The 23,969-nt window shown below is 56.7% G+C and overlaps 4 protein-coding genes across 8 annotated transcripts in view; 2 read left to right on the top strand and 2 right to left on the bottom strand.

Moving 5' to 3' along the window:
* Positions 1-5,509: 5,509 nt before the first annotated feature.
* Positions 5,510-13,579, bottom strand: STXBP2 (syntaxin binding protein 2). 4 transcript variants are annotated; one of them, XM_021704947.1, is made up of 19 exons: positions 13,508-13,579; positions 12,300-12,349; positions 11,939-12,020; positions 11,348-11,424; positions 11,108-11,186; positions 10,917-11,020; positions 10,374-10,522; positions 10,095-10,179; positions 9,879-10,009; positions 9,680-9,787; positions 9,367-9,424; positions 9,154-9,219; positions 8,973-9,053; positions 8,440-8,578; positions 7,824-7,933; positions 6,859-6,954; positions 6,214-6,299; positions 5,928-6,085; positions 5,510-5,644 (listed from the first exon to the last, which is right to left on the bottom strand). In XM_021704947.1, exons 1-19 carry the CDS (start codon positions 13,542-13,544, stop codon positions 5,559-5,561), a joined length of 1,782 nt encoding a protein of 593 aa, XP_021560622.1. In that variant the 5' UTR covers positions 13,545-13,579; the 3' UTR covers positions 5,510-5,558. The 4 variants fall into 4 exon arrangements, with proteins under 4 accessions (XP_021560622.1, XP_044774123.1, XP_021560623.1 ...); XM_044918188.1 differs by having other exon boundaries at positions 11,108-11,264; positions 13,508-13,562; XM_021704948.2 differs by having other exon boundaries at positions 5,517-5,644; positions 10,378-10,496; positions 13,508-13,562.
* Positions 13,580-17,451: 3,872 nt separating this feature from the next.
* On the top strand, positions 17,452-19,316 carry PCP2 (Purkinje cell protein 2). 2 transcript variants are annotated; one of them, XM_021705402.1, is made up of 4 exons: positions 17,452-17,502; positions 18,037-18,151; positions 18,442-18,566; positions 19,197-19,316. In XM_021705402.1, exons 1-4 carry the CDS (start codon positions 17,452-17,454, stop codon positions 19,314-19,316), a joined length of 411 nt encoding a protein of 136 aa, XP_021561077.1. The 2 variants fall into 2 exon arrangements, with proteins under 2 accessions (XP_021561077.1, XP_021561078.1); XM_021705403.1 differs by having other exon boundaries at positions 17,455-17,472; positions 18,004-18,151.
* A 59-nt stretch (positions 19,317-19,375) lies between these two features.
* On the bottom strand, positions 19,376-20,900 carry LOC110593948 (protein PET100 homolog, mitochondrial). Its single transcript, XM_021705401.2, has 4 exons — positions 20,833-20,900; positions 20,041-20,127; positions 19,841-19,873; positions 19,376-19,507 (listed from the first exon to the last, which is right to left on the bottom strand). Exons 1-4 carry the CDS (start codon positions 20,857-20,859, stop codon positions 19,424-19,426), a joined length of 231 nt encoding a protein of 76 aa, XP_021561076.1. The 5' UTR covers positions 20,860-20,900; the 3' UTR covers positions 19,376-19,423.
* A 258-nt stretch (positions 20,901-21,158) lies between these two features.
* XAB2 (XPA binding protein 2) overlaps positions 21,159-23,969 on the top strand; it is an 11,955-nt gene continuing 9,144 nt past the window's right edge. Inside the window, exon 1 of the mRNA XM_021705141.2 lies at positions 21,159-21,219. Coding sequence (XP_021560816.1) covers positions 21,169-21,219 — 51 coding nt within the window. The 5' untranslated portion in view covers positions 21,159-21,168. The remainder of the gene's footprint in view (positions 21,220-23,969) is intronic.

The raw sequence follows: 23,969 nt of genomic DNA, 5'->3' as shown, positions 1-23,969 counted from the left end.
CCAGCACCATCTCCCCAATTCCCCAAATGGCTGGGTGCTGTTTTACAGATGGGAAAACTGAGACTGGGTGTGGTTGGCTCACTCTCAAAGGGGAGATTTCACCCAGATTTGTCCAACGCCAAAGTCTTCCCTTTTAACTAAGGCATTTTCTCCCCCAAACTCTGGGGTGAGCAGTACATGGACCAAGGTGAGGATGCACGGAGGGCAAAGTAAAGGTGGGTGGGAAAGAGTTTCGTGGAAACTCCTTCCACCCAGCCTGGCTTTTTGATTTTTTAAATTTTTTTAAAGATTTTTATTTATTTATTTGAGAGATTGAGCACAAACAGGGGGAGAGGCAGAGGGAGAAGCAGGCTCCCTGCAGAGCAGGACTTGATCTCAGGACCCCGGGATCATGACCTGAGCCGAAGGCAGAAGCTTAACTGACTAAGCCACCCAGGTGCCACCCTGGCTTTTTTTAGATTCCATGTATCAATCTTAAACAAACAAACAAAGGAACAAACTCAGGGTGCCTGGCCAGCTCGGTTGGAAGAGCATGTGACTCTTCATCTTGGGGTCGTAAGTTCAAGCCCCACATTGGGTGTAGAGATTACTTTAATTAATTAATTAATTAATTAACTAATTTAAAAAAAAACGGTGCTCCTGGGTATCACAGTTGATTCAGCATCCAACTGTTAGTTTTGGCTCGGGTCATGATCTCAGGGTCCTGGGTTCGAATTCAGAATTGGGCTCCACGCTCAGCTCAGAGTCTGCTTGAGACTCCTTTTCCCTCTCGCTCTGCCCCTCCCCCCTGCTCTCTCTCTCCAATATAAATAAATAAAATCTTTAAAAAAACAAAACCACCCAAAAACCTCATAGAAACAGGAAACAGACCAGTGGTTGCCAGGGGGCGGAGTGGAGAAATACGGGAAGGTTGTCCAAAGGTCCAAACTTCCAGCTAGACGATGAATAAGTTCTGGGGAATCTAATGTACACCGGGGTGATTACAGTTAACATGACTGCATTGTATATCTGAAAGTTGCTAATTGAATAGACTGTAAAGGTTCTCACCACACACACACACACACACACACACGGTCACTCTATGAGGGGATGGATGTGTTAACTAACCTTACGGTAGAAATAATTTTGCAATATATTTCATAGGTCAAATCACTACAGTGTACACCTTAACCTGACACAATGTTACATATCAATTATATTTCAATAAAGGGGGGGACATCGATTTCCCATATAAGGGAAATCATGCAGTGTTTGTCTTTCTCCTTCTGATTCATTCACGTGCATCTGCAGAGACCACGGAGACCGTGACACCACACAGGGCAAATGCTGCAAAGATGTCACCTTTCCTCACCAGCATTTTCCCAGAATTTTCCCGGCCACCGACAGGGACCGAGACTCGGAGTGGTCTCACAAAAAACTGTGGTCATCAAGGGCGGGGCTCCTCCTCCTGTCCTGTCATGTCCCCACCCCGCCCCCCATCCCAGTGCCCCAGCCCTGGAGACTCCATCTCTGGCCCCCCTGGAGCAGAGCCTTCCCACTCGCTGGGCAATTTCTTCACTCCAGGGGCCTTTTCACAATATTCTTGGCAGCTGTTGGTTAACTGGTGTTTGAAGATTTTGAGTAACTTTAGAAAAACAAAAAAAAGGAAGCTTGCCTTGCCTCCTCGCTGTCTGGGTTCCCCTGGAGCTGACAGCCTCCTTCCTGGAGCTTTCCTTGGCTCGCTGAGTCACACTCACTTCCTGTCCCTGCCCTGGGGCCACAAAGCCCCTGCCTCCCAAGTTGAAGACTTCGGGCACTCCTTCTTCTGCCCCTTCCTCTGCCAGGGTCCCCGCTTTCACCCCTCCCACCCAACTGGCAGTCTCCGGCGTGACCCGGAGCCTCACATTTATTTCAGTGGGGCAAGTTCCAGACCACAAACCTTTCTGCCCATGTGACTTGGATCAGATATTATTCTAGAAGAGGTTCCCTGCACAGCATGGGTGGAGAATGCCCACATTCCTGATCCTGAGACCATCCATCCTCACTTCTCCTGGGGGCCATGCCCTCAGACGCTCCAAAGCATTGATGTGAGCCTGAGAAATCTTTTTGCTCACTTTGTGAGGCCCTCCTTCTTAGCCCGCCCAGTGCCGGACCCCATTAGAGTGTCAAATAATAATAATGTTATTATTATTATATCCATAATATATTATGATGTTTATCATTATGGCAGCCAGAGTTTCCTGGATGCTTCCTATATGCTTACAATGTGACCACCAGTCACCCTGAGGTCTGTCTCGACTCCAGACCCCCCCTGATAAACTCATATATCCTGCTGCCTCCTGGGGATCCTGCAGATAATACCCAAGAAAACGTATCAGGTTGTTAGTTTCTATACAGTCCAACTAGTTGCCGAGGGACAGGTCATTTGAGAAGGATCCCAGCTAGGGATGCTTGGGTGGCTCAGTCAGTTAAGTGTCTGCCTTCGACTCAGGTCATGATCCTGGGGTCCTGGGATGGAGTCCTGGGTCGGGCTCCTTGCTCAGCAGGGAGCCTGCTTCTCCCTCTGCTCCTTCCCCTGCTTGTGCTCTCTCTCTCTCTCTGACAAATAAATTTAAAAAAGAGAGAGAGAGAGAAGGATCCCAGCTAATTCCAGGGGAAGGATTAATAAGGTTGAAAATAATCTTCAGGAGAGGATGGGTCCAGTCATTGAGGCGTGATGGCTGCTAACACCTTTAAGTGGAGAATTGGTGGGGACCAGGGGACAGCTGCCCCACTCCCACCAACCCACAGATGAATTGTAGCACCCTGACATTATGGAGCTCCTGAAGAGATGCAACAGGAGGTACCCAGCCCCACCAATGAGAGAGTATTCTGACCTACAGTGGAACCTGGTCCAGGTAATGCTAACCACCTGTTGACCTGAGGAAACAGCACGGTGGGGATGGTGGGGACAGATGCTAAGAACAAGTTATATAGGGTCACAAAGAAGCAGCCAGCCAAATCCAGAATGGGGGCCATTCCCTAGGACAGGAAGAGAACCCCTAAGGAAACACACCAGGTCGGGATAAATGTCCTGAGGAAATAAAGCACGGTGACCTTCGAGCTAAAACAGGAAGGAGGGAGGATACGAAGAACTGGGGGCAAAGCACTGTAGGCAACGAGAACAGCAGGTGCAAAGGTCCTGTGGCTGGAACAAGAGTTGTGTGTTTGAGACACAGCAGCTGTGGCTGAGGGAGCCAGTGGCGAATGGACTTGCGGAGGGACTTTGTAAAACAAAGGAGGTTGGATTTCATTCTCATAGGAGGGTTTTGACAAGTCTCAGTAATGCATGCAGAGGGCTTGGCATGATGCCTGTGACGTGCTCAGGGCCTGACGCTGCCGCCTGCTGTGGCCCATAGGGGTCCGTGAATTTTGGTTGAATCAAAACGTCCTTAAGTCGGAGAGGCTACAACAGCACCTCGGCATAAATAAAGAGCAGAGTCCGAGGCGGTGGAAGCAATGTTGCCGCGGAGAAGCACGGAGCAACCACTGACCTACTTAGAATTTCCAGTTAGGGTCACCCAGCTCCAAGTACGGACGTGAAAGAGCCAAGAACCCGGAAAATTGGGCCACAGCGCCCCCTGGTGCTCACAGCGTTTACCTACCTAAGCGGGCCCGGGAGGTGGCGGGGTGCGGGGCGGAGACCGCGGCTTCCTGGGGAGGCGAGTTTAAATGTTAAACTTTGAAACCATCTCCTTCCCGCTCCGTCTCTGGCCAGTTAAAAGGCTTTCCTGCCGAGGCCGGACGGGGAGCCGCGCATCCAGGGCGGGCGTCTCAGGGGTCGGGGCCCGGGGCCCCTCCCCGCACCCACTCCGCCCCTGCGACGACCTTGCATATTCCAGCTTTCTGCCCTGGTAGGAGTTTCTAGTAAATCCTAGAAGTAGACTTGCTGAGTCAGAGTGTTTAGCGCTTCACCAGGGCCCCGCCTGCAACTGCATGTGCAATTTTCCTGGGAAAAGTGTCCTTAGATTTCCCTGAATTCTCGAAAGGAGCGGTGAGTTCAATCAGGGCCACGTCTTCTATGGCCCGGGGAGGAAGGGTCCTGCGTGTCCTGTCTCCGCCCTTGCCCTCCTGGTCCCAGCCTTGGATGGGCCACATCCCCTGAGGTGACGTAATGGGAATAAGTAGCTCTCCACGGGGGGGGGGGGGGGGGGGGGGTGTCGCTATACCCAGTTTACCCACCCAGAGTTTTCCATTGTGCCAGCAGGGACCAAATCCTCACCTAGGCCTTCCAGGCGCTTTGTGGCTCTCAGATCTTATTGCCCCTCAATATCCTTTTTGCTCCATCTCACTCTCTTGCCTTTGCCTCCCCTGTGCCTTCCCCGCCCTTCCCTGACTCCTCTTTTCATTCTCAACTCAGACTTCCCCTCCTCCAGGAAGACTTCCTTGACCGCCTCCAGTCTGGCTAGATTAGGGTATCCTCTGGGCTCCCACAGGCCCGTCTGCTGCTGTCCGCCTGGCTCAGTATCTGTGCCCCACAGAGAGAGAATGGTCATATCTTATTCATGCTGTGAGATTCAGATCTCCTTTTAACTGGGTGTTACGGGCTGAATTGTACTCCCCCCCCCCAAAAAAAATTCATGTGGAAGTCCCAACCCCCAGTGCCTCAGAATGTGACTGTGTTTGGAGAGAGTCTTTTTACAAGATAATTAAGTTAAAACGAGGTCATTAGGGTGGGCCTTAATCCAACATGGCTGGTGTCCTTCTAGAAGGGGGGATTAGGACACAGGCATGCAGAGGGACAGCCACGTAAGGACATGGAAGACCGCATCTTGGCCTCCATTTGCCGATGAGAGGCCTCAGGAGAACCAACCCTGCGGACACCTTGAGCTTGGACTTCCAGTCCCCAGGGCTGTGGGAGAACACATCTCTGTTGTTTAAATCACCCAGGCTGGGGTACTTTGTTAGGGCAGGCTCAGCACACTCATATACCCTCTGCCATATCCTGCAGTTACGAGCCCCTTTGAACACCCTGGGGGTGGGGCCGAGGATGGGCCGGGAGACTCTGAACGCTCGGGGGTGGGTGGGAACTGGGCATGGTGTGCTGTGTGTCTGTCTTCACACAAAGGCAGACTCTGATCCCCGCGTATGACTCCAGGGCCCATCAAGACAGTTCCTGGAGTGGGGATGGGGCAGGATACCGTGTCCGTTCTGCTTGCTAATACTAACAGGCCCATCACAGCGGCCAAGATGACTCTAGGGCCCGCGGAGGGCCCTCACGCCATCAGCTTTCTGGCATGACATCTACCTCCTCTGCAAAGCGGCCCCATGGTTAGGATGCATGGAGAACCCAGGAAGCCAGCCAAGGCCTTCCAGCTAGTCGGTGTCGGAGCCAATGTTCAAACCAAGCCCAACTGTTAACCTTCACCTCAGCTTAAGATGCCCTCTGGCAGGACAAGAGTGGGTCCTGAGGGACAGGTCAGGGAGGAGGGCCCATGGGAGGCTGGCCCAGGTCAGCTCCGTCAGAAAGAAGGCGAGCTGGGCGCTGGTAGGCAGAGAGAAGGGAGGAGTTTATTTCTCTGGGAAGAGAGGGGGGCAGGTCAGGGTAAGGCAATGTCCTCCAGCTTCTGGTCCAGCATCTTGAGGTCATCCAGGAAGCGGGTCGGGGTGAGGATGTGCGAGGAACCTGGGCAGCAGGGGAGGGTTGGGGAGGTGGGGCCGCTGCCTTGGGACCTCCAGCAAAGGTCCTTGGGAAAGCAGGCCCTGACTCTCAGGACTCAGGAGTCTAGACTCCTTAGAAACATAGGGGTCCAGCCCCCAGGTGACCCCTTCCCTGGGAACCCAAGCCCCAGCCCCTGCACAGGCTTCAGGTTTGGGGGATCCAACAGGGAGTCCCCTGTCAGCCTGACCCTCTAAAGCACCTACGAGTCCAGCCCCAGCACCCAGGGACCTCAGTCCTGGCTTCTCACCAATGAGCACCTCCCACTTGCCATCGGTGGCCCTGGTCACCTCATAGGCGGCCCTCATCTCTGACATTGCCACGCCGCCCAGGACGTAGACGATGAGCCGGGGCCCTGCCCGCGTCTCCACACCGGCCTTGTTCTTGTGCCAGTGGCCAAAGCGGGCACTGTGCAGGGGGAGGTGGGCAGAGGTCAGTCTGGGCAGGAGTCCCCCCCGCCCCCTGCCCCGCCACCGCCACACCCCTCACATCACATGGGCCTGGGTGTGGGCAGGGGGCGTCCCCAGGGCCCTCACCTGACAGCAGCCTGGGAGCTGGACATGGGGGTGGGGGCGGACACGAAGGGCCACAGCTTTTGGTCCAGCCGGTCCTCCACGGCATCCTGGGAGCCGGAGAGGGAGGCTTAGGAGAGCAGCCCCAGGTGACGGGGCATCCAGGGTCCTTGCGGGGGGGGGGGGGGGGGGGCAAGGTTGCTGGGCCCCCAAGCGGGCAGAGGCACCAGGTGCCAGAGGAAAAGCAGGCAGGAAGCCAGAGGCCGGGCCCCTGGCCTGGTCCTTTAAGCTGTCGCTGCTCTGGGCTCCCAGGATGGGCAGGGGCTGGTGGTGGGGAGGGTGAAGGGGGAACAAGGGGATTTCTTGGGAGGCGGGCAGCAGGGGAAGAGAACAGAGGAGGACTAAAGAAGGGGCCAGTGGTTGGACAGGAAATGAGGCTCCCCCTCGAGGGGCCCCCCTGCTGTCCCAATTCCTTGGGTGTCGGCTTGGGGCACCCCGCTGGCAGAATGGGTCGGATGCCAGGGGGATGCCCATAATGAGGGATTTTCCCTTAAGCCCCAAGGCTTAGCACCGTGACATGAAGAGGGCTGAGCCACCGCCTAGATCAGGGCAGGACTTGGTGTGGGGTGTGGGGGTATGCAGGGGGAGGTCAGGCCCCACCAGCGGTACCTCCATGACGTCCTTGATGACGGGGGTCCAGCGGGACAGCTGATAGGTGGGCTCCAAGCGCTCCCTCCGCTCTGGCCGGCTTGAGGTCCCACAGCCCTACAGGCGGGGGGAGGGGCAGGGGGGATGGGGGAGAAGGAGGCGGGTCACAGGTGGGGCTGGGGGCTCATCTGGCTTGGGGGAAGGGTTGCAGAAAAAGATGGAGAAACGGAACAGAGGAGCAGAGAGAGAGGGAAGGAGAAAGAAGGAGGGAGGGCCGGGGAGAGGGAGAAAGAGGGAAAGAGAGAGGGAGAGGGACAGGGCACGAGAAGGAGAGAGAAATATAGACCCAGTGAGACCAAGACCTGTGGCAAAGACAAAGACGAGGACGACAGACAGGTGGGGACAGAGGCGGAAGGGCACGGAGAAACAGTGGAATCAGGAGGTGGGAGACAGGGCGACAGACGGGGGGCCGGGAGAGCGATTAGGGATAGGTGAGGGGACAGGAGAGCCACCCCAGTAGTGGAGGCAGGGTCAGGGGAGGGGGGACACACAGGGCCAGAGAGAGACAAGAGCAGCTAAGCAGACAGCTGAGCACAGGAAGCTGCTGTGTGGGTGTGTTTGCGGGGGGGGGGGGTGTTTTGGGGAGGGTCCTCTGAGTCCTCCAGGAGCTCACGGTCCACTGTGTGCCAGCGACCCTGCTGTCCGCCCCCGGGACTCTGGTCACACACCCCCACTGCACCATCACCAGGACCACAGCTCTGGCTGCACCTTACTCCCTGCTTATCATGTGACCCATGACTGGGGACAGCTGTGGTGCCTGCTGGTCCCCAGACCTGATCCTGCACAGACCTCCCTGTCCTCCAAGCCCATGCCTTGAATGCCCCAGCCCCCCAGGCCCCAGGCTCTGACCCTCCCAGGCACCCCCCCCAAGCCCACATTTGCCTTCCGCCCAGTCTCTGACCGTACAGCTTGCCAGGCCAGCATACCCCAGGATTGGTGACCGTGCCCCCCAGCTGCTCCAGGTTCCGGATGAGGCTGCTGTGTGCCTGCACGTTGGCATGCTGGATCAGCTTGGCCAGATTCTCCTCACTCACGCCTGGAGGAAGAGGATGGGTGGTGGGCTTCTGAGGATGGGATTCTCATGAGGGGGGCTGGCTCAGAGAGGGTGGGGGGACGGAAGGTGGCCATGGGGTTCCTGGGTGAAGGGGGTTGGGGTGGTGAGAGGAGGTCCCTAGACTGTGATGGGGGGGGTCCTCTGGACCAAGGGAGCCACTGGGGCAGGTGCAAGGAAGATGCTAGAATTCTGGATGGGGATCCCAGAGGGGAGAGATGGGGGTCTGGAATTAGTTGAGGGGGCCAAGTTTGGAGGAGTCATAGATTTGGGGGTCCTTATGTCAACGGAGCCCTCATGTCAATGAGAGATCCCCCAAATCAATGGAGGGGGTTCCCACGTTCGAGGCAGGTATATCTGGGGGGTCTGGTGTGCCTGTTGAGTGGGGGCATCCCAAGGTCAGGAAAACTGTGGGGCTGAGAGATTCCCTGGATCACTGCAGACCCCCGTGAATGGGGGTATCCGGAGGCCTTCCCATGCCCCCAACCCACCGTTCCGTAGAAGGATGTAGAGCAACAGGACCCGGATCTTGTCATAGGCTGGCACCGCTGTATCCAGCAGCACGGGCACGATCAGCTTCATGGCATCCTTGATCTTCTCACCCTCTGCGTCTGAGCCCATGGCCAAGTCCTGCGGGGCAGGGGGTTGGGGGGTTCCAGAGCTAGGCCACCCCCAGGGTCCTTGACAGGACTTTGGGGACCTGCTTCTTCCTACTCTCAGGTCTCTGAAGGTTTCATCCCTGGCCATCAACAGGCTCCGCCCCTCTCAAGGCCCCACCTCTCCACAGGCCCCACCCCTTATCCGGGTCCTACCTCTCTAGGGACCTGCCCTGCCCACCCCATAGACCAAACCCCTGTCCCAGGACCCCCTCTCCCCAGGGTCCACCCCTCTCAGTCCCCGCGGGCTCTCCAAAGGCCCCGCCCCTCACAGGCCACACCTCTACAAGGCGCCTCCCCTGCAGACCGAGCCCCCTCTACAGGCCCATCTCTCTGAGGCCCCACCCCTGTCCCAGGCCCTCCCCCACCTGCTCCACACCGCACAGCTTCTCCACCGAACCCTTGAAGTGCTTCATGCAGTCGTCAGCTAAATGCAGGTGCGTGGAATACTGCGGGGTGGGAGGTGGAGTTGGGGGTAACAGAAACTGAGTCCAAGCCAAGAGCCTGGCGGCAGTGGGGGTGGGGGGCAGGTTCCCCACCCATGCTCACCTTGTTCAGCTCCTTCTGGTACTGCGGCATCTTTTTCAGGATGTGGGACAGGTCTTTGATGTTGGCCTGGGGACAGGGAGGCCGTGAGGCCCAGCCCTGCCCACCCCGGATCCCACTCCAGGCTCTGCCACTGGACTGGGGCCCTGCCCCCGCTCTATCCGGGCAGGGGTCTCTCCTCCCCAGCTGCCCATCCTGACGCCGGCCTGCCCCTACCTTGTCGGTGGTCAGCCTCTTGCTCTCACAGAACGTCTTCAGAAGCTCCGTGACCCTCCTGGCGGTGAAGAGTGGGCAGGGGTGGGGTGGGGACTGGCGCCAACACTGTAGTTTGACGGCCGGGGGGGGGGGCAAGGGGACACACGTGTCCCTGTACCAGGCCATGGGCAAGCCCACACCGAGGAGTCCCGCTGAGGGGCGTGGCTTGTATTGGCGCGCTCACCCAGAGCCAAAGACCGCATACATGGCCCACAGTGGAGGGGGGAGACGGGACTGGGGATGCAGGTGGGGCCACCTGCGGAGGGGCACGCACTTGGACACGTCTGCGATGTGCATGTGCCGTAGCTCCACCCACAGGTCATCGTCCTCATCCAGCAACACCGCCTTCTCACGGGCCTCGCTCAGCCCCGTGGTCTCGTACCTGCGGGAGACGGAGGGTCAGGGCAACCTGCCGAGGACCAGGGACCCAGGAGCTGATGGGGCGGTGGGTAGTGTTCCTGGGCTCCGCCTACTTGTACGTGTCCTGTTCGATGTTCAGCAGGTCATAGGCCATGGCCTGGAAGGTGAGCTCATGCAGCAGTGGGGACACAGGGTCCGCCCCCCGGTCCATGATGAGTAGCTGTGAGCGGGTTTTTTCCGGGCCCTGGGGGGTTGGCAGGGATGAGGATACTGACCCCGGCCTTCCTTGGTCGTGGCTTCATCCCCACCTCCCCGGCAGGCCCCCTTACCTCACCCAGACTGGGATTGTCTGCCTTGAAGGCATTCAGCTTGGCCAGGACCATGTGGGCCAGCTGCGCCGTGACCTCTGGGCCCCTGCAGGTGGGGTGGGCAGACATGGGGGATCAGGCGTGGGGCGGGGGAGGTCCAGGCACACGCGGGAGGTCAGGATGGGGTTAGGGATGGGAGTCGGGCCCGGGCGAGGACCAGGACTGGGGTCAAAAGTGAGGTTCAAGGCTGCAGGCAGGCTGGGGTCAGGGTGGGGGGTGGCATCGGGGTGGGGTCCCCACTTGCGGTAGCGGATGGCCGGGTACTCCTGCAGTGTGGCGCACAGTGTGGCGATCTGCTGGGCCAGTGCCTCGATCTGCCGGGCCCGCTCCCCCACCCGGAAGGGGCAGTAGAGGTTGTAGGTGCTGTGGGGGGCATCCAGGGAGAACACCTGGGAGGGCATAAGTGCCGAGGCCACCGCTCTGGGTGTACCCCTGGCCCGCGTGCGGCCTCCAGCACCTGCCGCTCCCCGGGGCTTCCCCTGGGCTCTGGAGCCTGCTTTGCCATCCAGGAGGCAGGTCCTGGGCCGCTCCCAACTGATGCCTGCAGGAGGTGGAGAAACACCCCGGCCCCCTCCCCCTCGGGCAGGACACCTCAGAGACACCTCTCTACGCTGCCCCCTGCAGTTGCCCAGGGGGACAGAAGTTCAGGTGCCCCCTCTGTGTTGGCTGCTTTCCTTTCTGACCCAATGTCCCCTTTACTGGGTTCAGTGTCTGTTTCTGAGGGAACCTAGGACGTTTGGTCACGGACCCCCACCCCCCACCCTGGACTAGCCTGGGCTGTACCTGGGCCTCGTAGGGGAGGAAGGCCAGGTGGATCTCTTTCAGCGTCTTCACCACCTTGGCTAGACGGGAGCGGCTCAGCTCACTGAACAGGGGCTCGGGGCAGGCTGGGGTGGGCAAGAGGGGGCATCAGGCCAGAGTAGCCCCACATTCCGACCCCCCCTCCCCCAATGCCCCCAGCTCGCTTCACTCACTGTCGGTGAAGAAGACGTGTGCTGCTTTGTAGGTGAAGGTCGGAGTCTCCCGGAAGTCTGCTATCAGGGCTTGCACTGACTGGGGGAGGCAGACCATTGTCCAAGCCAAGCCTGGCCCTGCCCCTCCAGAGCCCTGCCCCAGCCTCCCAGCCACTGCCTGTGCCCCCTCCCCTGACCTAACACATACAGACGTGCACAGCGGCATGTGTACATACACACACACATAATTCACACAGGCACCTTCTCCGTGGGGCTGAGCAAATAAATGGCCTCCAAACTGGGGATGGGTTCTCGCCGTTTGTTGATGTCTTCAACGACTAGGAGGAATGGAGAAAGGGCCATATGTAGGTGGCATTGGGGCCAGGGCTCACGGAGAGTCTCAGACTCAGAGAGTTGGACACTTGGGCAAGAGGGTTGGATGCTAGGACAGGGCGAGCTGTACGCCCTCAGGCGCCTAAGGGGAGGTACCCGCCCATAGGGCACACAACTAAGAGTTACATGGGCAGGGTTCTACACATTCAAGGTCACAGCCATGCCTCCTAGGGGCCCCCCATAGAAAGTCACACATTCTGGGGGGTCTCACACTGAGTTCACTCTGAGGGTCCTACATGGTGTTCCACACACAGGAGTTACATAGTCGGGGAGGCTGACCCCTTAGGAGTCGCAGCTGGGGAGTCCTGCATTGGAGGTGTGCCCGTCACAGGCTCCCACACTCAGGAGGAAGAAGAGCTGTATATACAGGGAGTTGAGTGTTCGGGAGTTCTGGACAATTTTAGGGGACCCCATACTCAGGTCCCATCTGGGCAGCATGGGGTGGGGGTGTCCACTCACTAGTAATTCCCTCAGCCAGGATGTCTGACATCTTGCAGCAGGAGGACAAGATGCGCATGCTCAGATGGTCCATGATGAGTACCTGTCCGGATGGATGGAGACAGATGTACTGATGGACAGATGAGTGGGCAGGACAGGCTACAGCTACCCCTGAGGTGGGGCTGGGGTGGCAGGCAGAACTGATAGCTTCAAGAGCTGGCTGGATGGGAGGACCCAGGACCCCCACCCGACCCCACCCTGACCCAGACCCACCCACCCAACCCCACCGCATGGACCAGCAGCCTCCTCAGGGAGTTCTTATGGGTCCCACATTCAGGGCACCCCACATGGGTCTGGACAAGGTATTCTGCCAACTCCATACCTTCCACTCCCCATCCTTTTTGACACTCCGAATGACTCCGCTCAGAATTTCTGCAGGGAAGGTAGAGTGGGCTCAGGATATTGGATTCTGTGGCCCCAACATGCCCCCAAGACTTCTGGGCCTCCATCTTCACTCCTGTTTACTTCTCTCATCAGTCTTGTGAGGTCACTCACCCCCAATTTACAGACAGGGAAACAGGTTCAGAGAAGACAAGTGACTAGCCTAAGCACCCTGAGCTCTAAATGGCTAAGTGCCTGGGGCTTAAGTAGCCACTCATTAAATATGCTTTAGATGAACGAATAACTGAAAAGCTAGAGCTCACATACAGGTCTACCTCCCTCCAGAGCCCGGCTCTCAGCCTCGCCATCTGCAACCTCGAGTTCTCCTGGTGGGGACGTTGAAGCAAGACCCCACCACTCGACCTCCATCAGTTTCCTTGCAGGACCCTTGACTCCCTGCTCTGAGGCGGGCCTGGCCTCTCCCCATTTTGGGTTGGGGTGGTAGGGGTTTGAGCCATAGTCTGCCCTGCCTTGCGGAGGGAGGAGGCAGAAGGGACAGGGTGGCCCCGCCCTCCCAGAGTGTCATGTCCACTCTTATCAGAACCTCCAGGGCGGAAGGAGGAGGAAAGAGGTGCTGAGACCGGAACTACCCGAGATGGGGGAGGGGGCGACCTCCACCCCTCTCCCAAGGGCCCCGACCCACGCGGCCTAGACGCCCGAGTCCTCACGCTGCGTGAGGTTCGTGGGGACCCGGCAAGAAGGAAGGTGTCCCCCACCCCTGGGCCTGGACACTGGCCTGACCACATCCCCCGAACTCTCACACCACCTGGGATAGTTGACCAGCGCACCCAGCCCGGGCCCCAGTCCAAGTGTCCAGCCCCCACCCCCGACTCTGCCAGGCTCGGAGATCCGGCAGTCTGGGCGTCCAACTGTGCCCTCTCTCCGCCGGCACCCTAGGGGGTCCAGGAGGGCAAGCCCTGGCGCCTGCCTACGCCACCCCTAGCCCGATCCCCTTGGGTCCCCGGAGTCCAGTCTCCCAACTTTGTTTCGCTCCGGCACGGGAGAGCCGGGACGTCCAGCAGGACCATGTCCCCGCCCGCCCCCTCGAGGATCAGGTGCTCGACGCCCAGCCCAGCCGCCAAATCCCCGCCGCCGGGGTCCAAGGTTCGTGCACCCCTGGCCCCCGCCCCCCCTAGGAGACGCACTCACTTTCCCCCACCACCGCCTTCAGCCCCAAGGGCGCCATCTTCCCCTAGGGGCGCCGCCACCGCTTCCGGGTCTGTCTCAAGGTGGGGGCGTGGCCCCGCGCGTCAGCCACCTGGACCCCGCCCCGCGGAGCTGGCCCCTCCCCGCAGCGGTCCTCGGAGAGGAAGATCTGTCCCTCGCAGAGTGGGGGGGCGGATGTGTCCACGCAGACGAGTGCGGAGTCTCTGGAGGGGCACCCCGACGACACACGCGGACGTGAGCTCAGACACACCTTCCCTGCTTGCGTGCAGCGAGCAAGAGGGATCGCGGGGAATCTAACGTTTTAATCTTCCCCAGACACAGCCACCACCCTGCCAGAAGTTTCTCCGTGGCTGACGGACGCTGTGTGCCCATCCGGGGCCGCGGGGGGCCATAAGCCCGTGACCCACTTACCTTCTGTTCCCCAGAGCGTAGCAGCAAGCTGGACAACATTTGATCAATTCACGAGGAAGCCTGGAGGGAGGGTTGAAGCTAAGCCAGCACCTACTGTGTGCCAAGGAACTGTGTCAGATTCTCACTCGATCCTCGGAGAACCTCTGACAGGGAGTGCGGTATAGACAACAAAACCGCGGCTCAGCAGGACTCTTGTCTAAGGCCACATGATGAATAGGCCTGCTGGGATCTGAACCAGGACTCTTCCCCAGGAGGACCACTTGTCATAGCCTTGCCCTCACCGGGTGCACACACGCCCTCACAGACTGATAATCACATTCGTCTGCTGATGAACTCGTGGGCTTAGGGGCATGCCCAACCCCTTACACACCTACACACACACTCAGTTCACACTTGACTTGAAATTCCATGGCCTGCTCCTGCCGTGTGCCAGCAAATGGCTGCCCCCTTGTCACAGAGGGCACAGTCCAGCAGCGCCCATCCAAAAGAGGCCCCGTATTTCAGGTGTGATGCTCGTGTGTGAATGCAGAGTCCAGAACCAGTTCCTTCATTTGGTTAAGTTTATTAAGAATTGGTCTGGATGGGAGCGCCTGGGTGGCTCAGTGGGTAAGCCTCTATCTACCTTCCGCTCAGGTCATGATCCCAGCGTCCTGGGATCAAGCCCCACATCAGGTTCCCTGCTGAGCGAGGAGCCTGCTTCTCCCTCTCCAGCTCCCCCTGCTTGTGTTCCCTCTCTCGCTGTCTCTGTCAGATAAATAAATAAAATCTCAAAAAAAAAAAAAAAAAAAAAAGAATTGGTCCGGATGGGGCGCCTGGGTGGCTCAGTAAGTTAAGCGTCTGCCTTTGGCTCAGGTTATAATGCTGAAGTCCTGGGATGGAGCCCCACATCAGGCTCTCTGCTTAGCAGGGAGTCTGCTTCTCCCTCTGCCCTTCCCCCTGCTCATGCTCTTTCTCAAATAAATAAATAAAATCTTAAAAAAGAAAAAAAAAAGGAGTTCGTCTGGTGCTTGGCCCTTTGCCACTTACATGGGACAGGCAACAGTGAATAAAACTAGATGTGCCATGTGGCACTTAAGGTTAAACGGAAGGGGGAGAGAAAATGGTCAATTCCGTTCTAACGGAAATAAACAGTGATGTGAGAGCATGTGCCACATGTGGGGGGGGTGGTTTATTGTGTGTGGTACCAGAGGGGGGACCCTGACAGGGTGACGTTTAGATTTAACCTGATGGACATCAAGCAGCAGCTATGCAGTGATCCAGGCAGACAGAAGCGGGGATGTAGCTGGAGGAGCGGAGGAAGGCAGGTGAGCTTGGAGGGGCTGCAGAGGCCAGACCTCTGTGGGACAAGGTAGGACTGACCCAGTCCAATTTGCCTGGGATCGAGAGGTTCCCAGGACACAGGACTTCCAGTGCTAAAACTGAGAAAGTCCTGGGCAAACCAGGATGGCTGGCTACTCTAGGTAGGACTTGGGGGTTTTCTTCCATGTTTTCCTCCCTCTCTGCATTCCTTTCTTGTTTTTTCTTTCTTTCATAGCTTTATTGAGATATAATTCACATACCACACAGTTCACTTGCTGAGGATGTACAATTCAATGCATTTTAGCATGTTCAGAGTTGTGCACCCATCCCCGATTTTAGAACATTCCATTACTCCATGGTGTTTGAGTTTTCTCCTCAGGGCAATGGGGGCCAAGGGAGAGTTCTGAGCAGGGGAGGGAGGGGATCCCTGCAGCTCCTGGAGGGGAAGGATGGATTGCAGGGGCACAGGGAGGAGTTGGAAGGCCGTGAGACCCCTCTAGCTTCTCAATCTGTCCCCTGAGGGTGAAGGTCCGGAGGGCCTACCACCCCCAACTATACTCTGTGAGGGTGACCAGGGTCTTCTGCTGTTAATGGCTGAATGGTATCCTGCCCACCCTCCCCCAAGTCAGGTTGAAGGCCTAAGCTCTGGTACCTGAGATTGTGACCTTATTTGGAAATAGAGTCGTTGCAGATGCAGTTAGTTAAGAGGTCAGCCTGCAGTAGCATGAGGCTCTAACGCAACGACTGGGTTCCATGTCTTGTGACGGTCATGTGAAGACAGGGACACAGAGGAATGTCGCATGATGACAGAGGCAGAGGTTGAAATACTGCAGCGACCAGCCAAGGGGCACTGAGGGCTGCCTACAACCACGAGGAGCCAGGGAGAGGGAAGGAAGGACCCTCCCCTGCGGGTCTCAGGAGCATGGCACTGCCAACGTCCCAACTTCTGGCTCCGGCCTCCAGAACTGTGCGACAATCATCTGTTGCTCTAAGCTACCCAGCTTGTGACTTTGTTAAGGCAGCTCCAGAAAACTAGTGCATCCGTGGAAGAGCAGGGCGTCCGGTTGGCATCGAGGACTCGGGGTTGTGGACAGGGTGTGGGTGGGGGCCCTGGATGGGGGACAGTTGCCTGGGGGAAGAGGACTGAGCTTTCAGCTTTGTGCTCAGGCAGGTGTGGTGCTCGTGCGGCCCATTTACTCTGAGAAGAGGTTTTAACTGGTTTCTAGAAAGGCATCTTGGGTAGGGGATGGGGTTCCAGCAGGACCCTCCCAGTGGCACCCAGGGCACTAGAAGAAGGCCATAGCTGCTTGGGGCTCCTTGCCTCCCATCCCCAGGCACTGAGATCTCAGGAGAAAGCTCAACCTGGCATCGGTGGCAGGACAGGAAATCCCAGACCCTCTTGGGGCACCTGGGTGGCTCAGTTGGTTAAGCGTCTGCCCTCTACTCAGGTCATGATCCCAGGGTCCTGGGATGGAGCTCCACGTCGGGCTCCCTGCTCAGTGGAGAATCTGCTTCTCCATCTCCCTCTGCCCCACTTCCCCCCCTCCCCCCACACACACTCCTGCTCTCTCTCACTCTCTCTCAAATACATAAAACCCTAAAAAATAAAAAAGGAAATCCCAGACCTTCTTGTCTTAGGGCCTGTGGTGGGCAACCAGACCCAGGGACAGTGGGGGGGGGAGGGCAGGAGACAGAGATGGAGCTAGTCGGCCTGGTGGTTCCTCAGTGGTCCTCAGGTCCAGCTTCTTCCCCTACCACCTGCGGATGGCAACTGCCCTTCCGGCAGGGTGAGACCATCCGCACTGCTTCCCACTGGTGGGCTACAGATCTCACCTGAGCTGCCCTGGTGGCCTGACCTCTCCCAGTGGGGCCACCCAGCCCCCTCGCCCCACTGTAGGGACACTGGTCTGGCCTGCTGCTGAGCCCCACCTGAGAGTTCTTGGGGCCCAGTGAATTCTGCTGGGCAAGGTCTAAACCCAGGTCACCCTGTCTCCTACCCCCACAGCAGCACTGCATCCTGCTGCAAAAACAATTATCTGGATCATCTTTATGGGGCTTAAGCTTGGGTGGGAGCAGATGGGGTATGAGCTGGGGATTTGGGGCTGGGTATCCACTCCCCCCCAATTCCCAGTCTTTTAAAAAGCCTTCTCTGGCACGGGGCCGGGACAGAGGCCAGCAGAGAAGTGGACAGGACCCAGGGGAGGGGAGCGGGGACAATGATGGACCAGGAAGAGAAGGTGGACGGGAGCTCGGCCCCCTGCGTCAAGGTAAGCAGATCCCACCCCACACATCCTCCCAACTCAAGGGCCTGTGAATGACAAGACTAATTAGTTTGTAGGGCACCTAATTAGCAAGCAAGTCTCCTGGGACCCCCGACCCAGTTGCCGCCCAAAGAAGTGCTGGTGGGCATGAGGGTCCAAGTGCCTAACCCAGCCCCAGGGCAGAGGTCAGGGCTCTCGGTGCCAACCCCTGTGAGGTGGGGGATACCGGGATTTGGGGGCAGCCCCTGGTATGTTTCCCTGGCTCATGTCCCAGCCCCCAGGCCACCCTGCAGTCAGGCCCCAATTTAGGATGTCAGGATGCTGGCAATGGCAGCTTCTCCTCTGAGGCAGCACCACGTGGGGTGGCCCTGCTGGCTGGGCCCCTGGGGCAGGGGCCGGGATGGGGAAGGAGGCTCAGGTCTCATTCTGAGCAGCTCTGCAGAGCAGCGCATTGGCGGGGACCATGGTGAGAGCCGAGGAGGGGAGGGGAGGGGTTCCCCAGCTGAGAGGCCAGCTGGACTGAGTGTGTCTGTTCCCCAGGCTGGCTCTCCAGACCAGGAGGGCTTCTTCAACCTGCTGAGCCAGGTGCAGGGCGACCGGATGGAGGAGCAGCGGTGCTCGCTGCAGACAGGGCCGGATCCGACCTCCGAGAGCCGTGAGAGCGGGCACGGGTGGTGGTGGGGGGGGGACTGGTGTGATGTTTCGGGGCATGAATGGGGCAGGGCGTAGGGATCCAGGGAGAGAGGCCATCTGGGGGGCCTGTGGGCAAGAACCTGAGAAAGTAAGCCACAAATGGGAACACTGGGTAAGGGATGGGGGGGATAGACGAGAACGCTTCCAAGAGAACATGAGTGGAGGCGGAGGAGTGGGTTGGGGGCTCCAGGTGGGCTGTGTCCCCTGGAGTCAGCATGTATGTTCATCCCCACATGCTTCTGCTTAATGCAGAGAGTGGCACTGCACCCGAGATGGACAGTCTCATGGACATGCTGGCCAGTACCCAGGGCCGCCGTATGGATGACCAGCGTGTGACAGTCAGCACCCTGCCTGGCTTCCAGCCCATAGGCCCCAAGGTAGGTGACGTGCCGCTGGGGCTGAGCAGAGACCAGCTAGGCTGACTGCTCTGACCCTGCCTCCCACCCCCAGCCAGGAGTAAATGGGGCCTCACCCTCACATCTAGCCACGATTTGCCCCCTAGGGATAAGTGCCTGATAAGAGTGCCATCCTGGGTCCCTGCCAGTCACAGGAACCTGGCCAATCCAATCCCCAACTTCGGGTGGGAGGACAAAGGCCCAGACAGGGCCGAGAGGGGCCCAAGGTCAGGCTGGGGGCATGTTAATGTCAGAGCCGTGGCCGGAACTCAGGGCCCTGCCGCCCTGTCTCAGGGTTTCAGGGAAGACAGAATGAGCAGAACCCCCTTCCTAGGAAGACACCTCCGAGGAAGAGGGCACATGAGTTTATACACAGGACACAGACCTCCATACACTAGTGCCTATGACACACATATGCATGCACAGCCTGGGTTCTGATCAAGACCCCAAATACCACCCTAAAGGTTGAGTAACTAAGGTACATAGAAACCGGTGGATGGTAGGGACAGACGGCAGGAGGGGGCACACAGGCACCCTCCCCCAATGTGTGGGTCACCTCCGGCTGGCACTGTCCTTGGTCCCTCCCTCTGGCTGACCCCTCTTCATCCACAGGACGGAGTGCAGAAACGAGCCGGGACGCTCAGCCCCCAACCCCTCCTCACCCCTCAAGACCCGAGTGCCCTCAGCTTCCGTCGGAACAGCAGCCCCCAACCCCAGACACAAGCCCCCTGAGGGCCTGAGCCATCCTGGGCCCTGCATGGCCCCTGAAAACAGACAATAAAACACTTCCACAAGAAACAAGGAACTGTGTGTTATTTCATGGGTGGAGGGGCTAGGCTTCAGGAGCTCTGCTGGGCAGCACGAAGGAGCTTCTCCTCCCGCTGCTTCCGTAGCCTCTCTTTGAATTCTTCTAGCTCCCGGTGCTGGGGGTTGGAGAAGGGGGGTGGAACAGGAAGGGAGGAGGACACACACCTCAGGGGCCTAGACTCCCTTCCCCCCCACCCTGCCCCTTACTCCCCCAGGCCACAGCTTCACAGGGTTCAGCATCTACACTGGAAGCCCTGTGCCAATTACAGCGACGGTTCAAGGGGGATCGCTTCATCTTTCAGGAAGAGGACAAGAAAGAAACTATATGCTCCTCTGTTCTCAGTTCTCTTTCCTCATGACTGAGAGCAAAATTTTCATTCAAACCCATCATGGCCACAGGGACCCAGGCACCTCCGTCCCTTTAGGGGGAAGAAGAGTATGTGACTTACCTGGTCCTCCTTCTCAGGTGGCCACAGCTCCCTCTGTAGGGACAAAGTAACAGCTGGTAGCATGAGCCAGGAGCCTCCAGAGCCCCCCACCCAGGGCAGGGTTGGCTGGTGGGAAGCAGACATTGGTCCCCAGCAGGTTGGTGCTCCATTCTCTCCCCCACGCCCTGGAATGAACCCATGAATACTCTCCCTGTGCCCACCTTGCGCTGTATGACATAGTCCTCAAACCACTCGGCCTGATTGGCAATCCAGAACATAGCCACAGGGAAGGTGAGGTAGAGCGTCATCTAGAAGGGCAGGGGGTAAATGAACGGAGCCCCAGATTAAACCCCTTCCACAACACGCATGGTTGCTCAGAGCCTGGAGGACCATCCTCCCGCAGAGCTTAGGCGTGCCTCCTCAGGGTCCGCAAGAACCGCAGAACTCCCACCAAGGATACAGAAGCCTGACACCTTAAAGCCTAGACCCCTAAGAGTAATAATTTAAGAGACCTCAAAGCCTTCTCCAAGTCTGGGGAAACTCCCTCTCGAAGACACACACACATACACGCGCGCGCGCGCAAAGACCCCTGACTCAGAGTACAAAACCTCGTCCTAAAATCAAAGGCATCTTCGTTTTACCCACCCGTTCGTCAGATCCCTGGAGCATCTTCAAACCCAGGAGGTCTCATTATTTGGAATCTATTGCTCTAATCACAGGGGTCTCCCTATTAGAAACACACAACCACCCGGAGACCATGAGCTTCCTCAGGGTTTGGAGCCTTCCTTGTCGGAGCCCCTTTTTCAGATCACTCCTCTCAGACGCCCTTCCGCACACCAGCCCTCCCCTACCCCAGCGCCCCCTCCGCCGGGCTTCCAATCCTAAAGATCCCTCTCAAAACTCAGAAGCTTTCTCCCCACACCGCCCTCTCTCCTGGAATCCCCTCCCTTTCAGAGCCGCCTCCTCAGTGCCGGGAAGAGTCCAACCGTCCACCCGCTGCAAAGCTCACTGACCCGAAACACCTCCAGCTTCACTCCCATCTCGCTTCTCCTTGGCTACAAAGCCGCTTCCGCCCAGAGTCAACCCTTCAGCAAAACAGCAGCTCATTGGGCGTTCGCAGGCTCCACCACTGAAGCTGATTGGTAGAGGAGGTTCAAGATGACGTCATCTTCGGGAGCCTCTTCTCTGCTTCCGGTCGCTGGCGCCTTCTAAGCGAAAGTCAACAAACGCTGTCCGCGGGGTTGGAAAGGGTTCAACCAATAGGAAATAGGCCTGGCCCCGGGGGGCGGGCCTTCAGCGGGAGGCGTCATTATAACACGACTCCTTCCCGTACCTGGAGAGCAAGGAAGATGGTGGTGATGGCGCGTCTTTCCCGGCCTCAGCGGCCGGACCTCGTTTTCGTGAGTTCGCGGCGGGGCCGGGGGGCGGCCCGTGTGGGAGCACAGGGCTTGGATGCTTCAGGGGTTTCAGGCCTGGCCGCCTGGGGTCAAAAACTCTGTCCATCCGAGGGCAGGGCGTGTGGACCCGGCTGGCCAGGAGCAAAGTTCTGGTGCCTGAGTCCAGGTGGTCTGAGTGAAGAGTTGCTGTCGAGGTTAAGGGCCAGGCGACCCGGGCCTCCGGTGGAAATGGGAGCGCGCGGGGAGAGGGGTGGATCGCCTAGCTAAATCTTGTAGAGATCTGGCGTCTGAAGTAGAGGCTAGTGACCCAAAGCCAGGGCTCTGGTTTCTGTGGTAAAGTCTTGGTGTTCTGAGTAACGGCCTAGGTCTGGCCCGGAGCCTTGTAGTTTCTGAAATAAAGGATTGGTGTCTGGATTAGGAGAACTCTGGAGTCAGATGTGGAGCTGGTCAGGCTATGGCCAGTGGGATCCTGAAGAGTCCAAGACTTGGTATCTTGAGCGCAGGCATGTCTTTTGATTGTGCTTCGCAGATATTGCAGGAGTTTTTTTCTTTTTGTTTTCTTTTTTTCTTTCTCTCTCTCTCTCTTTTTTTTTTTTTTAAACAAATTGAAGGCTTGTAGCAACCCTGCATCAAGCAAGTGTGTTGGTACCATATTCCAACAGCATTTGCTCACTTCATGTCTCTGTGTCACCGTTTGGTAATTCTCACAGTATTTCAAACTTTTCCATTACTTTTGGGGCACCAGGAGCCACACCCAAATAAAAGGGGAAGTTAATAAATGTATGTGTTTCGACTGTGTCATGGGCTATTGCCCACCTCTGTCCTTGGGCCTCCCTACTCCCTGAGACATAACAGTATTGAAATTAGACCAATTAATAACCTCTAAGTGTTCAAGTGAGGGGAATAGTCACATATCTCTTGCTTTAAATCAAAAGCTAGAAATAATTAAGCTTAATGAGGAAGGCATGTTGGAAGCTGAGATGGGCTGAAAGCTAGGCCTTTTGCACCAAACAGCCAAGTGGTGAATGCAGAAGAAAAGTTCTTGAAGAAAATTAGAAGTGCTACTCCAGTGAACACATGAATGATAAAAAAAAAAAGTGAAACGGCCTTATTGCTGTTCTAGAGAAAATTTTAGTGGTCTGGGTAGAAGATCAAACCAGACACAACATCCCCTTAAGCCAAAGTCTAATTCAGAGCAAGGCCTAACTCTTTGGTTCTCCAAAGGCTAAGGGAGGTGAGGAAGCTGCAGGAGATGAGTTTGAAGCTAAGAGAGGTTGGTTCGTGAGGTTTAAGGAAAGAAGCCATCTCCAAAACAAAAGTGCAAAGTGAAGCAGCGAGTGCCAATGTAGGATCTGTAGCAAGTTAATCAGAAGATCTAGGGGCGCCTGGGGTGTCTCAGTCGGTTAAGTGTCTGCCTTCAGCTCAAGTCATGATCCCAAGGTCCAGGGATCAAGCCCTGTGTTGAGCTCCCTACTCAGCAGGGAGTCTGCTTCTCCCTCTCCCTCCCCCCCTCTTGTGTGCTCTCCCTTTCACTCTCTCAAATAAATAAATACAATCTTAAAAAAAAGAAGAAAATCTAGTTAAGGGGCACCTGGGTGGCTCAGTTGGTTAAGCATCTGCCTTCGGCTCAGGTCATGATCCCGGGGTCCTGGGATCGAGCCCCGTGTCCGGCTCCCTGCTCAGTGGAGAGCCTGCTTCTCCCTCCCTCTCTGCTGCTCCCCCTGCTTGTGTGCGTTCTCTCCCTCTCTCCCTCTCCAATAAATAAATAAAATCTTTAAAAAAAAAAAAACTAGTTAAGATAATTAATGAAAGTGAATATACGAAACAGACTTTTAAAATTTATATCATTATTATTATTTCTCACAACCCTGAGATCAAGACCTGAGCTGAGATCAAGAGTTGGACGCTTAACCAACCGAGCCACGCAGGTGCCTCAAACAGACTTCTAAATAAATGGAAAAGCCTTTTCCTGGAAGAAGATGCCATCTAGGGCTTTCATAGCTAGAGAAGAGCAGTCAGTGCCTGGCTTCAGTGCTTCAAAGGACAGGCTGACTGTATTGCTCATAAAGTCATCAAGCTAATGCTGCTGATGACTTTAAGTTGAAGCTGGAGCTCGTTTACCATTCTAAAAATCCTAGGGCTCTTAAGAATTAAGCTAAAACTACAGTGGAACAACAAAGCTTGGATGATGGCATATCTGTTTACAACACTGTTTACTAAATATTTTGAATCCAGTGTTGAGACCTACTGCTCAGAAAAAAAAGATTCCTTCCAAATAATGACTGCTCATTAACAATATACCTGGTTACCTAAGAGCTCTGACAGAGATCTACAATGAAATTAATGTTGTTTTCATGGCTGTTGATATAACATCCATTCTGTAGCCCACGGGCCAAAGAGTAATTTCAATTTTCAGGTCTTATTATTTAAGAAATACATTTCATAAGGTTATAGCTGCCATAGATAGCAATTACATTGATCTGGGGAAAGCAAATGGAAAACCTTCTGGAAAGGATTCACCATTAAGAACATTCAGATTCGGGCGCCTGGGTGGCTCCGTTGGTTGAGCGACTGCCTTCGGCTCAGGTCATGATCCCGGAGTCCTGGGATCGAGTCCTACATTGGGCTCCGGGCTCAGCGGGGAGCCTGCTTCTCCCTCTGACCCTCTCCCCTCTCATGCTGTTTTTCTCTCGCTTGCTCTCTAATAAATAGATAAATAAAATCTTTAAAAAAAAAAAAAAAAAGGGGGGGCC

Source organism: Neomonachus schauinslandi, chromosome 1 (genome assembly GCF_002201575.2).
Source record: "Neomonachus schauinslandi chromosome 1, ASM220157v2, whole genome shotgun sequence".
Lineage (NCBI taxonomy): Eukaryota > Metazoa > Chordata > Mammalia > Carnivora > Phocidae > Neomonachus > Neomonachus schauinslandi.
This window is presented reverse-complemented; position numbering and strand designations above follow the sequence as displayed.

Bases quoted from the DNA above. Each gene is read 5' to 3' on its own strand.
- STXBP2 (XM_044918188.1), bottom strand. From the start codon at position 13,544: ATGGCGCCCTTGGGGCTGAAGGCGGTGGTGGGGGAAA. The intron at 11,265-11,347 runs GTGCCTGTGTGA...GAGGGGGCACAG, and splicing joins TGCTCAGCCCCACGGAGAAG to GCAGTGGCTGGGAGGCTGGG. The intron at 9,425-9,679 runs GTGCGTGCCCCT...CTTCACCGCCAG, and splicing joins CACATCGCAGACGTGTCCAA to GAGGGTCACGGAGCTTCTGA.
- PCP2 (XM_021705402.1), top strand. From the start codon at position 17,452: ATGATGGACCAGGAAGAGAAGGTGGACGGGAGCTCGGCCCCCTGCGTC. The intron at 17,503-18,036 runs GTAAGCAGATCC...TCTGTTCCCCAG, and splicing joins GCTCGGCCCCCTGCGTCAAG to GCTGGCTCTCCAGACCAGGA. The intron at 18,567-19,196 runs GTAGGTGACGTG...CTTCATCCACAG, and splicing joins TCCAGCCCATAGGCCCCAAG to GACGGAGTGCAGAAACGAGC.
- LOC110593948 (XM_021705401.2), bottom strand. From the start codon at position 20,859: ATGGGAGTGAAGCTGGAGGTGTTTCGG. The intron at 20,128-20,832 runs GTCAGTGAGCTT...CTGCCCTTCTAG, and splicing joins TGAAGCTGGAGGTGTTTCGG to ATGACGCTCTACCTCACCTT. The intron at 19,874-20,040 runs GTGGGCACAGGG...TTGTCCCTACAG, and splicing joins ACTATGTCATACAGCGCAAG to AGGGAGCTGTGGCCACCTGA.